Source organism: Drosophila willistoni, assembly GCF_018902025.1.
Source record: "Drosophila willistoni isolate 14030-0811.24 chromosome XL unlocalized genomic scaffold, UCI_dwil_1.1 Seg141, whole genome shotgun sequence".
NCBI lineage: Eukaryota > Metazoa > Arthropoda > Insecta > Diptera > Drosophilidae > Drosophila > Drosophila willistoni.
Genome location: NW_025814052.1, coordinates 4,540,690 through 4,554,483, shown reverse-complemented (window position 1 = coordinate 4,554,483; position 13,794 = coordinate 4,540,690). Strand labels below are relative to the sequence as shown.

The 13,794-nt window shown below is 40.2% G+C and overlaps 6 protein-coding genes across 7 annotated transcripts; 3 read left to right on the top strand and 3 right to left on the bottom strand.

The window, feature by feature from the left end:
• Positions 1–50: 50 nt before the first annotated feature.
• LOC6649343 (protein CutA homolog) lies at positions 51–626 on the bottom strand. The gene has a single exon (XM_002071319.4). The coding sequence runs from the start codon at positions 556–558 to the stop codon at positions 106–108; it is 453 nt and encodes a 150-aa protein (XP_002071355.2). The 5' UTR covers positions 559–626; the 3' UTR covers positions 51–105.
• A 185-nt stretch (positions 627–811) lies between these two features.
• Positions 812–3,518, top strand: LOC6648439 (ubiquitin carboxyl-terminal hydrolase 30 homolog). Its single transcript, XM_002071318.4, has 5 exons — positions 812–845; positions 965–1,098; positions 1,185–2,452; positions 2,525–2,730; positions 2,798–3,518. Exons 2-5 carry the CDS (start codon positions 1,017–1,019, stop codon positions 2,907–2,909), a joined length of 1,668 nt encoding a protein of 555 aa, XP_002071354.1. The 5' UTR covers positions 812–845; positions 965–1,016; the 3' UTR covers positions 2,910–3,518.
• A 302-nt stretch (positions 3,519–3,820) lies between these two features.
• On the bottom strand, positions 3,821–4,463 carry LOC6648438 (thioredoxin-1). Its single transcript, XM_002071317.4, has one exon. The coding sequence runs from the start codon at positions 4,385–4,387 to the stop codon at positions 4,061–4,063; it is 327 nt and encodes a 108-aa protein (XP_002071353.1). The 5' UTR covers positions 4,388–4,463; the 3' UTR covers positions 3,821–4,060.
• Positions 4,464–4,873: 410 nt separating this feature from the next.
• On the top strand, positions 4,874–7,129 carry LOC6648437 (carnosine N-methyltransferase). Of its 2 annotated transcripts, none has more exons than XM_047011229.1 (6): positions 4,874–5,119; positions 5,199–5,445; positions 5,557–5,735; positions 5,796–5,936; positions 5,996–6,253; positions 6,321–7,129. In XM_047011229.1, the coding sequence occupies exons 1-6, from the start codon at positions 4,983–4,985 to the stop codon at positions 6,748–6,750; spliced, it is 1,392 nt and encodes a 463-aa protein (XP_046867185.1). In that variant the 5' UTR covers positions 4,874–4,982; the 3' UTR covers positions 6,751–7,129. The 2 variants fall into 2 exon arrangements, with proteins under 2 accessions (XP_046867185.1, XP_002071352.1); XM_002071316.4 differs by having other exon boundaries at positions 4,875–5,119; positions 5,617–5,735.
• LOC6648436 (protein SMG9) lies at positions 7,047–8,953 on the bottom strand. Its single transcript, XM_002071315.4, has one exon. The coding sequence runs from the start codon at positions 8,902–8,904 to the stop codon at positions 7,471–7,473; it is 1,434 nt and encodes a 477-aa protein (XP_002071351.1). The 5' UTR covers positions 8,905–8,953; the 3' UTR covers positions 7,047–7,470.
• A 2,010-nt stretch (positions 8,954–10,963) lies between these two features.
• On the top strand, positions 10,964–12,072 carry LOC6648435 (protein KTI12 homolog). The gene is made up of 3 exons (XM_002071314.3): positions 10,964–11,271; positions 11,338–11,666; positions 11,733–12,072. The coding sequence occupies exons 1-3, from the start codon at positions 11,007–11,009 to the stop codon at positions 12,018–12,020; spliced, it is 882 nt and encodes a 293-aa protein (XP_002071350.1). The 5' UTR covers positions 10,964–11,006; the 3' UTR covers positions 12,021–12,072.
• Positions 12,073–13,794: the final 1,722 nt, after the last annotated feature.

Sequence of the window (13,794 nt, the reverse complement as noted above, 5' to 3'; positions counted from 1 at the left end):
TACGCGTGTAAAATTTCACTATTCCCAAATGGGCAACGGAATGCAAGAAATTTGAATACAGTATAAAGTTTAATTATTTTATTATACACAGCAATCGAATCACATTTACTTGGGCACTGGCTTCTCAGGCACCGTTTCACGAATCCAATTTAAATAGGGCAAATTTCCATTTTCAATTGGTAAAGAGATAACTTCAGCAACGCTGTATGGATGATTCTCGGAAACGTATTTGCTCAGCTCATCAATACGCTCTGTGCGGGTCTTGATCATCATTAGATACTCGCTGTCCTCATTGACTTTGCCTTCCCACACATAAATGGACTCGATCTGAGGTATGATGTTCACACAAGCGGCCAGCTTGTGTTCGGTAATGCACCGGGCCAGTTTTCGTGCGGCATCCTTGGTCGGTGTGGTGACAAAGACCACGGAATTGCTTCCTGATTCATATGGCGTTGGAATCTTGTCTCCCATGTTGATATTGGTTGTGGCAAATGCTTTACCTCCTCGTCTGGCAGAAGTTAGAACGATAAGAGTTTTTGTAGCAGAAATCCAACGCATTAAACAAAATCAACCGACTTTAATCTGCTAGAATTCTGAAATTACGGTCGGTCATTGACATTCATTCAAGTATCAACATTCATACATACATATGTCAATATTTTATCTACACGAGTTAAAGTAAAAAATTATTTACCACAGTGGCGCCAATCGGTCAGGTGGCTGTGCCAGTAACATCTGTAGGCAAAAAATTAAGCAACCTATGCCAGTGTGACCAAATTAAACGTTAGTTGTTATTAGATATATATACATATATATATCCATTTTTTATTTTGGAACGGTCACAAGTATGTACATATATTTTATACAAAGTAGAACACGGTTACACACACATACTTTCCTCTTGGATCAAACCAAAATAAACCATAAACCTTTTAATTACAATATACATTCACAATTTATCTAGGTAAACCCCGAATGCTGTAGAGGCGTGTCCGCGCCCCTGTCCCTGCAACGTAATGGAGAGTGAGAAGATATTGATGGCTGCTGGTGTGACAGTCGCTGCCGTAGTTGGAGCATTTGTCTTCTGGGGTCCATCAGGTAATTGAAGAAGAAGAAGGGGAAAGAGGCAGACGGAAAAAAATGTACATATAAATGACATACGTAATTGTTCTAAACACACACAGGCTCTCGTTTGCGTCAGCGGCGTGGTCAGATTGCTGGTCTGCACAATTTTGGACGTACTTGCTTTCTAAATACTCTGCTTCAGGCTCTGGCCGCCTGCCCACAGTTTATAGCTTGGCTACAATTGTACAATGGAGCTTCTCCGGATCGAAAGAGCTTAATAACTAGCATGTTGAATACCCTGGAGGTGGTCAATGGGACACACGCCACCTTGCGCGGCGATCCTCACTCCCCGGGAGCTGTGCTTCGTGCCCTGAATGCCCTAGGCTGGGTCATACCACAGGAAGAGCACGATGCTCATGAGCTATTTCACATTTTGCTCTCATCACTTGAAGAGGAGGCCACTCGGCCCCAACCGGTGGGATGCTTGTCCGATGCCCTGGCATCGGCTGACGACGTGGATAGCATTTGTATTGGTTCTGCCACTGGAGCAGCAACAGTTGTTGGTGCTAATTCAGGCACAAATATTGGACAACGTATTGGAGATCAACCAAATCGTCCTTCTAGTGCCATGTTATCAGACTTTCTTAACATGGAATATGACGAGGCGACCAGTCTTAATCGTTTAGTCCGCTCCGAAGCTCACACTCCCGACTCGCCTGCTTCGGTCTGTGAACGAGAAGCCCCCGATCGTTTGGGATCTCTACTTGATGCTATTACACCTGGTTCCGCACATCCATTTGGCTTTCCCATGGATCTCCATGAACCAGTGGCGGCTTCCCCTATATTGGGTGCGGAACGATTGTCACGACCACGCTTGCCTCAAGCCCAAGAAATCAGTGAGGGTCTCAATCGACGTGTCTCCAGTTCGTGTCGTTCGCTTGAACGTCTCAATCGTGGTCCCGGTCGCGTCTCCATTTGGTCCAATATGATGCCAAGCCAGGTGGCTCATCCTTTCCAGGGGGCCATGGGTGCACAGATTGTCTGTAATGGCTGCAACTCCAAGTCGACAGTGCGCTATGACAAGTTCGATAGCATCACCCTGAATTTGCCGCCACAGCGGCGCACAGGTCTGAGTCTGGGACACCTTCTTAGCGAATATATTACATCGGAGGATTTGAGCGATGTGAAATGCGATACCTGTAATGAGACCACAACACACACGAAATCTGTGACGTTCGCAAAGCTTCCGGCTTGTCTCTGCATACACATAGCTCGTACCGTTTGGCTACCCACTGGTCAGGTGTGCAAGCGTCAAGATTATGTTCACTTTCCGGAGAGCCTTTCAATGGCTCCATATAGCTTTGTTCAGCCGCATCTCAATAGCCAGGTAATTTGTTTGTTTTTGGTTAAATTAATTTGAATTTAATCTTTAACTCGCCACTTTATATATTACCTACAGGCTGGTACACCCTGGGGATCTACAATGTCTCTGTACTCATCCAGTTTTCCCATGAACAATGGCATTGCCGGTGCTAGTGGCGAAGGCTTCGGCACTATGTTCCCAAAGAATCTTTATCGCCTTCTGGCGGTTGTGGTCCATTCTGGCGAGGCCAATAGTGGACATTTTGTAACCTATCGTCGTGGATCCCTACGGAATGCTCATCGGTAAGTATCCTTTTAATAAGCTATATCTCGCCACTAATTATTTGTTTATCCGTAATCTTTTACTTAGTTGGTTCTACACATCGGACACTGTTGTGCGCGAGGTATCCATTGATGAGGTGCTCAGTGTGCCAGCCTATCTGCTGTTTTATGATCGGGGACCTCAACGACAAATGCGCTAGTCAAAGAAACTTTTATATTTATGTAACACACATTCATCACACACACACACATACTATTCTGGGCAGCAACATGGGCTAGTCATCATTACTATCTGCATCAGCATCGACTTATAATTTGTGATTGCAAATTCAAATCATATTATATTGATATTACGGAACAATGATAACAATATTAATGGTGGCCATATAAACAAACAAACATACAGAGATAAAACAAACAAATAGCACATACTACCTACCAACTTATATAAATTTTAAAATATATAAGTATATATATATATATATAAATATACAAGTATGTATAATCACCATCTTTAATAGTCATAAGGATGGCGATATATATGGTCTCAATCAACACAATTCATTTCGAGATGATCGAACAAAAAAAAAAAAGACGAGAAAAAACCAAATCTTAACTGTAAAAGGAAATCCTTCGTTTTGTTATAAAATGCATTTAACATTTTTTTTTATGAATTTCAAATTCGTCATGTGCTTTTAGAGCTGTCTGTATTTAGTAATATAGATCTGAAACAAATAATTGTTTTGCGCGTTATTTCCATAGGTTAGATGTTCAATAAAAATTTGTAATGTATAAATGGATATTGTAAATGGCATTTGTTTTATTGATTGGTTTTATTCAGGGATTATCGGATTTTACCTGGAGAATGGTTGAAAATCAATGTTTTATCCTATTCTAATGCTCATTTCCTAAATACGAAACTGTGAAGAAACTGGCGGAGAATATGGACAATATGTATCTTCACTATCTCATCTTACATACATATATGTACATATATGATGTAAGTATTTAATCGTTTCTGTTAGTCCAATTTGAGCTGTCTGAAAGAGGAATGATTAAATTTAGAGTTTCTATGCATGATAATCCAATAAAGAAAGTCGAATTTGATAACTATTGTGCGTTATAAATGTAATTTTGTTTATTGTCTTATATTATTTATGTAGGGTTCAGTCATTTATAGGGCGACAAGGCATCACAGATGTTCATATGTATATAAAATTACTTAAGAACTATGGACTTGGTCACAAAAATAAACTGTTCACAGGACACATTCATAAACATTATAAAAAAAAAGTCATTTAACTGGGACGCCTGCGCCTCCGCGCCTTTTGTTATTTGGATTGTTTCACTTCTATTTGGCCAATTTGCTCACTGTCTTGATGAGCTTATCATCATCGGCTCCAGAAAAACTAAAGACACGGCGTGTTCCTTTTAGGAAAACAAATGTGGGCATACTTCTTACACTATATTTCTCAGTTAGTTCATCAAATTTGTCAACATTGACCTTGATGAACACCACTTTGGAGGCATATTGACGGGCCAAGCTCTTGACAGTTCCTTCCATATCTTTGCAGGGACCACACCAAGTGGCATAGAAATCCAAGACAATTAGCTTGTCATCTGCAGCCTCCACGCGCTTGTAGAAATCGTTCATGCTACGTATTGCACTGGCGGTCATCTTGAGAGTTTCGTTAATTATTTGGCGTCTCAGACTAGACTTGGCCTTGACTTGGCAATGAACTGTTCTATTTATAGGAATCAAGATGTTGCTGAATACAAAACATTTATTGGAATTGCCGCCCTTTTGGTCTCCAAAAAATGCCTGAATATGGAATTGCCGCCACTCTTCTCTTTTCCAGTCGCTTCTTTTGCAACATAACGGTGTCTTCAAAAATGAAGCTGCCAGAATAATCATGTCCTATGAGGGTTGCCAGCCTGATTCGATCTTTACAAATTTCAGCTAGTTCATTTATTTATAAAGCATCATCCTTAATAGGGGATTATGAAATTTCCGATATTTTATAATAACATTTAAAAATTAAATAAAAAATGCTTTGTCCTTTAGGCACTTAAACTAAATATTTCAAAATAAAAGTCAATTTTAGCTGGAATCTGTTTTGCAGCTAAATTGTTTTAGCGCCTTAGCTGAATTTAAAAGCGCTACCGTCTGCAAACTTGATCTAGCATCTGGCAACACTGGTCGCATATATATAAAGTAAAATAAATGAAATTAAACAGATTTTTTTAGATAAACCGGGTGCTGACAAGTCTAGATGAGTAACATTAGGGAAACGATGTTCCCATTGCATCCAAAAATTGATGCCGAACTAGCTCGTGCATTTAATGCCAATGATGCAGACGAAGAGAGACATCACATTCGGAAGGTTCAAAGCGCCTTCCTCTACTATGGGTAAGTTTTGCCGGGTCCGTTTGTGATTGTGCTAGTTAATTCTGATGATGCATGTCTTTATCTTTTATTGGATAAACAGGACGTATGCCAGCATAAGGCTAAATAAGTCATTGGATTACCTGAATAGCCTCTCCATTGATGATCAGCGCTTGTTATCCAAATATCGGATGCACTTGGACTGTGTCCGTACTTCCATTGAACGCAATCAAGCGGTAATTAAGGAAATCCTTCGCGAACGCGTGCTTTATCCCTCAGGCGATGCCAGTGATCCCAGTGATGATGAGGATGAACCGCCTGCCCACGTGCGTCACGGCGATATGGATCAGGTGAACTCTCGATACAAAATTTTCTTCACATTTTCCATTTCCACACTCTCCTTCTACCTATCCCACCACTTTTGCAATTGGCTGAAATCTTTCTATCACATCTATAAACAGAATATTGTTATACTTGATGATGATGATCTTGCTGATGTAGAACCTCTAAAAATTTTAAAGGCCCAATCAACATTGAAGTTAATCGCACGCGACTGGAGCGCTGATGGAGCTTTGGAGCGTGAGCAATCGTATAAGCCAATCATTGACAGCATTGTGGAGTACTACAAACCGAGTGACTAGTGAGTGAATCGTGTATCTGTGATCCAAGCGATTAAAACTAATCTATTATTGTGTCTTAGCGCACTTAATGAGATAAAGATTTTGGTGCCAGGAGCCGGTCTGGGTAGGCTGACCTATGAACTGGCTTGTTTGGGTTACTCGTGTGAGGGCAACGAGTTCTCCTACTTTATGCTTATTGCCTCCAATTTCGTTTTAAATCTGTAAGTCTGAGTTAATTTAATTTGTTATCCACATAAATTATTTGGCATTTATTCCCTAGCTGTGACTATGAGAACAAATATGTTCTATATCCTTGGGTTCATCAATATGTTAATATATTGAAACGTGAAGATCAAGTTGCTGCCGTGCGCTTTCCAGATGTATGTCCTTTAAAGAATCCACCCAAGGGTAATATTGAGATGGCTGCCGGTGATTTCTTAGAGGTTTATAAAACACCGCAATCCTACAATTGTGTGGCCACATGCTTTTTTATTGATTGTGCCAACAATGTGATCGATTTTATACGCACCATATATAGGTAAGTTGTCGAATGATTCCCATTATAATTCCATCTTCATTACACCTTTCATTTTCATTGCCAACAGAATTCTCGTTCCGGGAGGCATTTGGGTTAATTTGGGACCACTTCTCTACCACTATAGCGATGTCAATGGTCAGAATAGCATTGAACCGACCTACGAGGACTTGCTAATCATAATGGAGAGTGTCGGTTTCGTCATCGAATCCACTCGTACAGGCATTCATACCAAATATGCGCAAAATCCATCATCGATGAAGCAAAGCGAATATCAGAGCTTATTCTGGGTTTGCCGCAAACCAGATCCCATGGATCAGCAAAGAGGCAAGCAATCCCAGATATCAAGGGAGCCACGTGATCTCATTGTGCACGCTGACAGCGTCGAGGATATGCAGGAGGATGACTATCCGGATCCAGAATCTATAGCTGAGCCCAAGCTTATAGACGATTTGCTGACTGAAACTGAAGGGTCGGGGGGTTTAGCCAAGCAAACGTGACATTATGACATATGAATTGGAATCATCATCACAGCCCAAGAAAACAACAATCCCAAAAATATCCAACTTAACCCACCTACAGATGCCATTATTAAAGGGCACATTGGATATAGACCATTACAAATTTTGGTGATTTTCGAGAATTATTTTTTTTAAAACGTACTGAATAAAATTTTTCGAAATTATTGCCACATATTTGGCTATATCTAAAAAAAAAAAAACAAAAAACAGAAAAAATACATAAATTTGTTGTTAAATTAGAAATATATCTCCAAATGACCAAATGGCATAAGTTGTTGTGAAGTAGTAATAATTACACAAATAAAACAACGTTTATATATATCTCTATATATACAAAATACATACATATATAAATATACAAAACATTTTCTATTTTTAAATCAAATTTTGATACAAGTTTCTTGAACAAAGTTCAAGCCTAAATTCTTTGACTACTTCGCAGTTCCTTTCGATGTTCCGCTAAAAACTTTCCGCATGGACGTTTATTTTAAAGGCACATGGGACAGGCTAGACTTAATCACAGACTGAAGATGCAGTCGAATGATGAAACAAGCTCCACTTCTGGGTGTAGAATCTATACCTAAATTCATTAAATACTTTTCATTTATCTCTTTTAAAACAATTGCATTATATTCCTTTCTCTAGGACTAATAAATCTAGTTTATATTGTTATTTTTTGATAAATCACTCTTTAATCGGTTAACAATCGCCGCATCCGAAATTGCGCCAACTGTCATTGCGCCTCTGCTTCCATGCGTCGAGATGGCGAACCTTTAGATCCGCATAAATCTTCTCAAAGTGCTGGGTTCCCTTGCGAAAACTTTCGGCTAGCATTTCAAACCACATGGTCTCGCTAAAGTCATTGCCCTGGCACATGGCCGACGATCGCGTAGTGCCCAAAACACGCTCACGAAACTGACGCACAACCTCGCCAAGATTGGGATGAAAAACCGTGGCTCCATTGCCATTAATCTCCGGCATGACTAGACTATTAAGGCAACGGGTTTCGCCTCGTCCACGATATATATGCAATCCGGTTTGGGAATATAGCTGAATTAGTTGCTGATCCAGACGTTCACGTGTAGTTTGCTCAAAATGCTGCCGCTGGGCACGTGTCCGTACAAATAGCACATGTGGCAGATAGTCTTTAACCAATCCTTTGCCAAGTGATTGCGGACGCAGGCGTAGGGCTGCATTAATCAGATGAAATTGCTCGAGATTCACCTCATCCACGGCTATAATGAGTATGTGGCAGACATTCAATAGATGGCAGATGGTGGCAAGTGATTGAAGATCATGATAGTCGGTTTCCTTTAGCCCACTTTGGTTGCTTGGGCCAGCGCTCATCAGGGGCGGAGTATCCAACAAGATAAACCGTTCTTTGGTAATGAAAAACTGCAAATTCTCTGTGCGAGGCCGCAATATGTTCTTATGGATGGACTTGCTCTTGTGTCTAGTTAGGAATGTACAATTATCAGCATCCGAAGAAAACAAACGCTGATAGTAATCATAGTCCATGCCATAGTCCGATGACAGTAAATTGAGCAGTGAGGATTTGCCTACACCTTGGGCCCCCAGAATGCCAATCACAGTGAAATCCGTATTGGTCTTGTAAAATAATTTCCGTGCATTGGCATTGAACACGCCATTGGCCAATGTTAAGGGTGTTGGTCGTGTCATACGCATCGGTGTTGCGGTGTCCTGACCATTCGCATTGGCTTTATCCTTGCCCATGGAGATGGCTGAGGAGGAACCAGAACTAGAGCTCACCAGGGCCGCACACACCGATGAGTTTGAGGGGGCGGTTGTTGCTGGACACCTTTCACTGCTGTTTCTAGCATCCTGACTGCGATTGACGATGAATGTTTTGAAGGAACTGTGTGTGTCCTGGTAACCGCTGCTACTGCTGGCGCTAGTACCGACTTTCGTTTCTCGCTCCAACTGCTGTTGTTGTTGTTGCTGCTGCTGCTGGTATTGATCCTTTTTCAGCAATATTCTGGGCTGCAGCAGTCCAACACGTGGATCATCACGACGGGCTATGGTGACTGGAGCACCCAGCATCTCCTGCTGCTGTTGTTGACGAGCATCATCGCGTTTCTTATTGCGAAAGCGCCTTCGATGGTTCTCAGCCATTCCAAATAAAAACAACCAGTGTTGCCAGATTCACAGATTACGGACAAAAGTTCGAAAAATGAAACAGCCGATTATTACTGAAAATTACATGTATCGCTCACCACTAATGTGAGCCAGTGCTGCCAACATTTCGTTGCATCAAAACGCTAAATCAGCCTTTGAAAAAAGCTAGAAATATTTCTTCGTAGCCAAAAAAAAAGAAAATATTTGTTTATTTTTGGTTTATTTCAATATTTTATCTTCATCATCTTGGTTTATGTAGGTTTCATTGGTCCCTATCTTTCTCTAACATGATGCTGGTAATTTGTAATCGTGGCAGCATTTTTCTTGTAATTAACAATTTTGTAAAATATTAGCTTTACAAAAGCTTTTCCTTATATGTAAAATGACGTTCAAAGCAGGGATTGAAAATGCTATGCTACGTCGGAGTTTTTTTTTTTGCTCCCGCTACTGCTCTGATTTCGAAAGGCTACGTAGCATAGCAGAGAGCACAAACGGAAAACGATTGCTCTTCTGCTCTGCTCCGTAGTATACATCGTCGGAGCACAGAGCAATAGCAAGAGCAAAAAATTTTCGATACGCTATTCGTAGTTGTAGCAATAGCACAAGCATTAAAAGCGAGATGAGAGCGGAGCAAACAAAATAAATTTTTGTGCTACTGCTACGGAGCATTTCCTTTTCTGTTGCTCTCGTAGCAATTTCGTAGTCGCTCTCGTAGCAACTTCGTAGTCGCTCTCATAGTAGATCTGTACTAGAGGTGGGCATGGGCCGAAATGTTACATCCAACCCAACTCAGCCCATGGGCTTAAAATTTCACCCGCACCCGAAAGCTAAAAAAAATTTGGACATTCAGAGGAAACTGTAATTCCACAAACTAGGAGCACAACAGGGATAAATCCAACATGCAAGTTAACATGGACAAGAGGGTATAGCGGATGCATCTGCAATATTAGCAGTGGCCACGATCGCTGGGTAACATGAGTCAGCCAATGCTTATGGTTCTTGGATTTGGCGCTTACATTCACAGTTGCTTGGCGATAAGCATCAATGTGTTTCGCAAGGTGAAAGTCCAAGGATCAACTCTGGAGTGATGCCACTGTTGTGCTCCTAGTTTGTGGAATTACAGTTTCATCTGAATGTCCAAATTTTTTTTAGCTTTCGGGTGCGGGTGAAATTTTAAGCCCATGGGCTGAGTTGGGTTGGATGTAACATTTCGGCCCATGCCCACCTCTAGTACAGATCTACTATGAGAGCGACTACGAAGTTGCTACGAGAGCGACTACGAAATTGCTACGAGAGCAACAGAAAAGGAAATGCTCCGTAGCAGTAGCACAAAAATTTATTTTGTTTGCTCCGCTCTCATCTCGCTTTTAATGCTTGTGCTATTGCTACAACTACGAATAGCGTATCGAAAATTTTTTGCTCTTGCTATTGCTCTGTGCTCCGACGATGTATACTACGGAGCAGAGCAGAAGAGCAATCGTTTTCCGTTTGTGCTCTCTGCTATGCTACGTAGCCCTTCGAAATCAGAGCAGTAGCAGGAGCAGAGCAATATTTTTATTGAAATTGCTGCTATGTAGCAGCAAATGCAAACACTGGTTCAAAGTTTTATTAGCCGTACCTATTTCTTTGCTTCGTTTTGACAATATTCAATGTCAGTATTTGCAATAACATTTGCCCGCATCAGCTGCATTTAAAGTCAGCCAATCTTTAAATGCAGGGTCTTTACCACGCGGTTTTTGGTTGTAAATTTTTCGCATTTTCAACTTTTGCTCGGTGTTTAAAAATTGGGAAACATTTAGAAAACGATAAGACTGAATACTCGTTTCGCTTATCGATGTTTTTTTTTGCCATTCAAATGAAAAAAATACTATTCGTATGAAAATGTGGCATCATAGAGCATAAAAATACACGAAGTTACTAAATGTTTCAAAATATAAAGTTAAGTTTGTTTTTCTTGAAAAATAGCTATAATTCCCGCTAGCCGCTATTTCACAATTTATCCCGCATTTCCTTGTTGCAACCCACTAGATCTAGTGGGAAAATAGCTAAATTGGCAGCACTGATGTGAGCAGCATTAAGAATAATTTTTTTTTGTAAACATGCCGATTGTGGTCATTACAGGACTGCCGGCAAGTGGCAAATCAACAAGAGCCCGTCAATTGGCGGATTACTTAACTGAAAGAGGCAAGAAAGTCCATTTGGTAACCGAAAATGAGGCTGTGCCCAAAGCTGGATACGAGAAGAATGCATATTTTGCAGACTCGCAGAAGGAGAAGCTAGGACGAAGTGATCTAAAGTCGGAAGCCTCCAGGCAACTGAATAAGGAGGAAGTTGTCATACTCGATGCAGGAAACTATATCAAAGGTGAGCTGCAATGGCATGCAGCAACACAGCAAAATGATAACAAAATGTCCCTTTAAAATTTTGTAGGCTATCGCTATGAATTATTTTGTCTTACAAAGGCCTCCCGCACTACACAATGCACACTCTTTTGTTGCATACCCCAGGATCAGGCCTGGACACTTAATATCAAACGTCAGGATCCAGATAGTTTGGAGCAATTGACGAATAATTCGGCTGTACCCTATACAAGAGAAATTTTCGATGCCCTCTGCATGCGTTATGAAGAGCCCATGAGCAATAATCGTTGGGATAGTCCTTTAATGGTGGCCCTACCAGAGGATGAACTAGATGTGGAGAGCATATACAATGCCCTGTACAAGTCACAACCACTGCCCGCCAATCAGAGCACACAGAATGTAAGTTTAGTCAATTCATGCACCATCGATCTATCTGGATGAAATTTGCGTTTCCTTCACTTACAGCCGCCCCTGGGTGCCACCAACTATTTATTCGAATTGGACGAACTGTTACAACAGATAATCAAAGAAATTCTTGGATCTGTAAAAATACGTGCCTTTGGCCAGCTCCGCATTAAAGGTAGTAGCAATGCCGTCAAAGTAACAACCTCCATGAATGCCATGCAATTGAATCGACTGCGAAAGAAGTTTATAACAAGCACATGTGCGGCTAGCCAAACGACGCCGACTCCATTGGAGCAAGTACCTCAACTGTTCGTGCAATTTATTAATGCTAATGTTATTGGCTGTTAATCCATTCATAAACCAATTTGCTTTGAAAAATAAATATAAATATTTAAATAGCCATCAGTATGAAAAAACCAGAGGGACGGGCTAACTTTGACCTCGTCAAAGTTTGTATACCTTTGCAAGTTTTTTGTGTAAAAGGTCTAATGTTTGCGAAAAAACGGCTTAGGAAATAAAGAACATATTGATCAAAGTCACTGTTCACCACCGATTGTTCCTATGGGAGCTATATGATATAGTTACCCGATCTTTATCAAATTTGGCACATACGTTTACAGGCGTAATAAACTCTCTAATATTAAATTTCACGATTATAGCTCAGAAAATAACGAAGTTATTGAGAAAAGTCACTGTTCGTGACTTTGCCATTTGTATGGGAGCTATATGATATAGTGATCCGATCCGACTGAATCCGAGATATATGTACAAACTGTGCAGTATATACAAGCCCTACATGCAAAATTTCAGCTCTGTAGCTCTTACGGTCTAGGAGGAGTTTGCGCTGATCCAGACGGACGGACGGACGGACATGGCTATTTGAACTCGTCTCGACGTGCTGATCAAGAATATATATACTTTATATGGTCGGAGATGGTTCTGACCAAAATTAATATACCCTTTTTTGCAAGGGTATAAAAATACCAAAAATTTGCTCAAAAAGTGCTAAGGGCTAAAAAATCGACATTATCGGAGCAAAACCTATCGGCTAATCGACATTTCGGAGCAAGCCTATCGACTTGGCTGGGCGGGCACATTTAAAAAGAAAAAAAATGTACACCGGATAAATAAACTTGCTTAATGAATGAAATATGCTTTTTTGTTGCCCAGGGAGTGCAACCGGAATAAAATCTCAAAACATTGAGATTATATACTATTTTTTATTCTTGCAATACTTGTCCTTAAACAGTAAACAATGAAAGAAATGAGTTGGTTTTTTATAGTCATTACATATTTTATTAGTAGTTATTAGCCCAACTATTGCGATCAAGGAGCAGGCGAATGCAAAGAAATGTCAGCCACGGGATGTCCTTGAACTTGCAGAAGAGTCCTGATTCCCCTTCAGGACCCAATCTGAAGAGATTCGAAAGAGGTGAGGACATGTCAAATCAGTGTTTTTTTATCTTAACTATGTTGTAAGTACATATATTAAAAATGTTTGCGGTATAACCAACTACGCCCCACTTGCCGATCAACTCCTTTTATTTTGGATGGTTTCAAGGCAGCAGGAAAAGAATTTGCCTTCGTGGCACAATTGGGACGACGTATACCTGGAGACTTAATTCATCCCAAATTTGGCTTTAAAACCAAGGTTTACGCCATAAATAAACCTAATACTTTCGAAATTTCTTAAGAAATTAAAAATCAAGCAATGGATTTTAAACTTAAAGCCACTAAATTTAAATAAAAATTTGGTCAAATTATTAAAGGATATATGTATGTATGTATATTTATAATTATATATTTATCAAAACAAAGCAAATCCAATTGTAGCGATGCTTTTACATTTCAATTTAATCCAATTTTCAAAATTTAAATGAAGTTTGCCTTTATTTAATAATTACAATCTAATGGTTAATTAGAAATCGAACCCAAATCTCAATTTGAATCTGAACTCGTAACACCAAGCAACTAGCAACAACAACAACAACAACAACAGGCCAAGTGAATGAACTTTTCTCTTATTGTTTTTGTTTTTCCGCATCGCATGTGGTGATAGTATCAGAGCGACAGAGAGAAAGAGAGAGCAATACACACACAGGCACATACATAGCTACCACAA

Coding starts and splice junctions, on each gene's coding strand:
- LOC6649343 (XM_002071319.4), bottom strand. CDS start 558: ATGCGTTGGATTTCTGCTACAAAAACTCTTATCGTTCTAACTTCTGCC.
- LOC6648439 (XM_002071318.4), top strand. CDS start 1,017: ATGGAGAGTGAGAAGATATTGATGGCTGCTGGTGTGACAGTCGCTGCC. Junction 1,099..1,184: donor TGTCTTCTGGGGTCCATCAG/GTAATTGAAGAA, acceptor AAACACACACAG/GCTCTCGTTTGCGTCAGCGG. Junction 2,731..2,797: donor TCCCTACGGAATGCTCATCG/GTAAGTATCCTT, acceptor TCTTTTACTTAG/TTGGTTCTACACATCGGACA.
- LOC6648438 (XM_002071317.4), bottom strand. CDS start 4,387: ATGACCGCCAGTGCAATACGTAGCATGAACGATTTCTACAAGCGCGTG.
- LOC6648437 (XM_047011229.1), top strand. CDS start 4,983: ATGAGTAACATTAGGGAAACGATGTTCCCATTGCATCCAAAAATTGAT. Junction 5,120..5,198: donor AGCGCCTTCCTCTACTATGG/GTAAGTTTTGCC, acceptor TTGGATAAACAG/GACGTATGCCAGCATAAGGC. Junction 5,446..5,556: donor GTCACGGCGATATGGATCAG/GTGAACTCTCGA, acceptor ATCTATAAACAG/AATATTGTTATACTTGATGA.
- LOC6648436 (XM_002071315.4), bottom strand. CDS start 8,904: ATGGCTGAGAACCATCGAAGGCGCTTTCGCAATAAGAAACGCGATGAT.
- LOC6648435 (XM_002071314.3), top strand. CDS start 11,007: ATGCCGATTGTGGTCATTACAGGACTGCCGGCAAGTGGCAAATCAACA. Junction 11,272..11,337: donor TGCAGGAAACTATATCAAAG/GTGAGCTGCAAT, acceptor AAAATTTTGTAG/GCTATCGCTATGAATTATTT. Junction 11,667..11,732: donor CCAATCAGAGCACACAGAAT/GTAAGTTTAGTC, acceptor CTTCACTTACAG/CCGCCCCTGGGTGCCACCAA.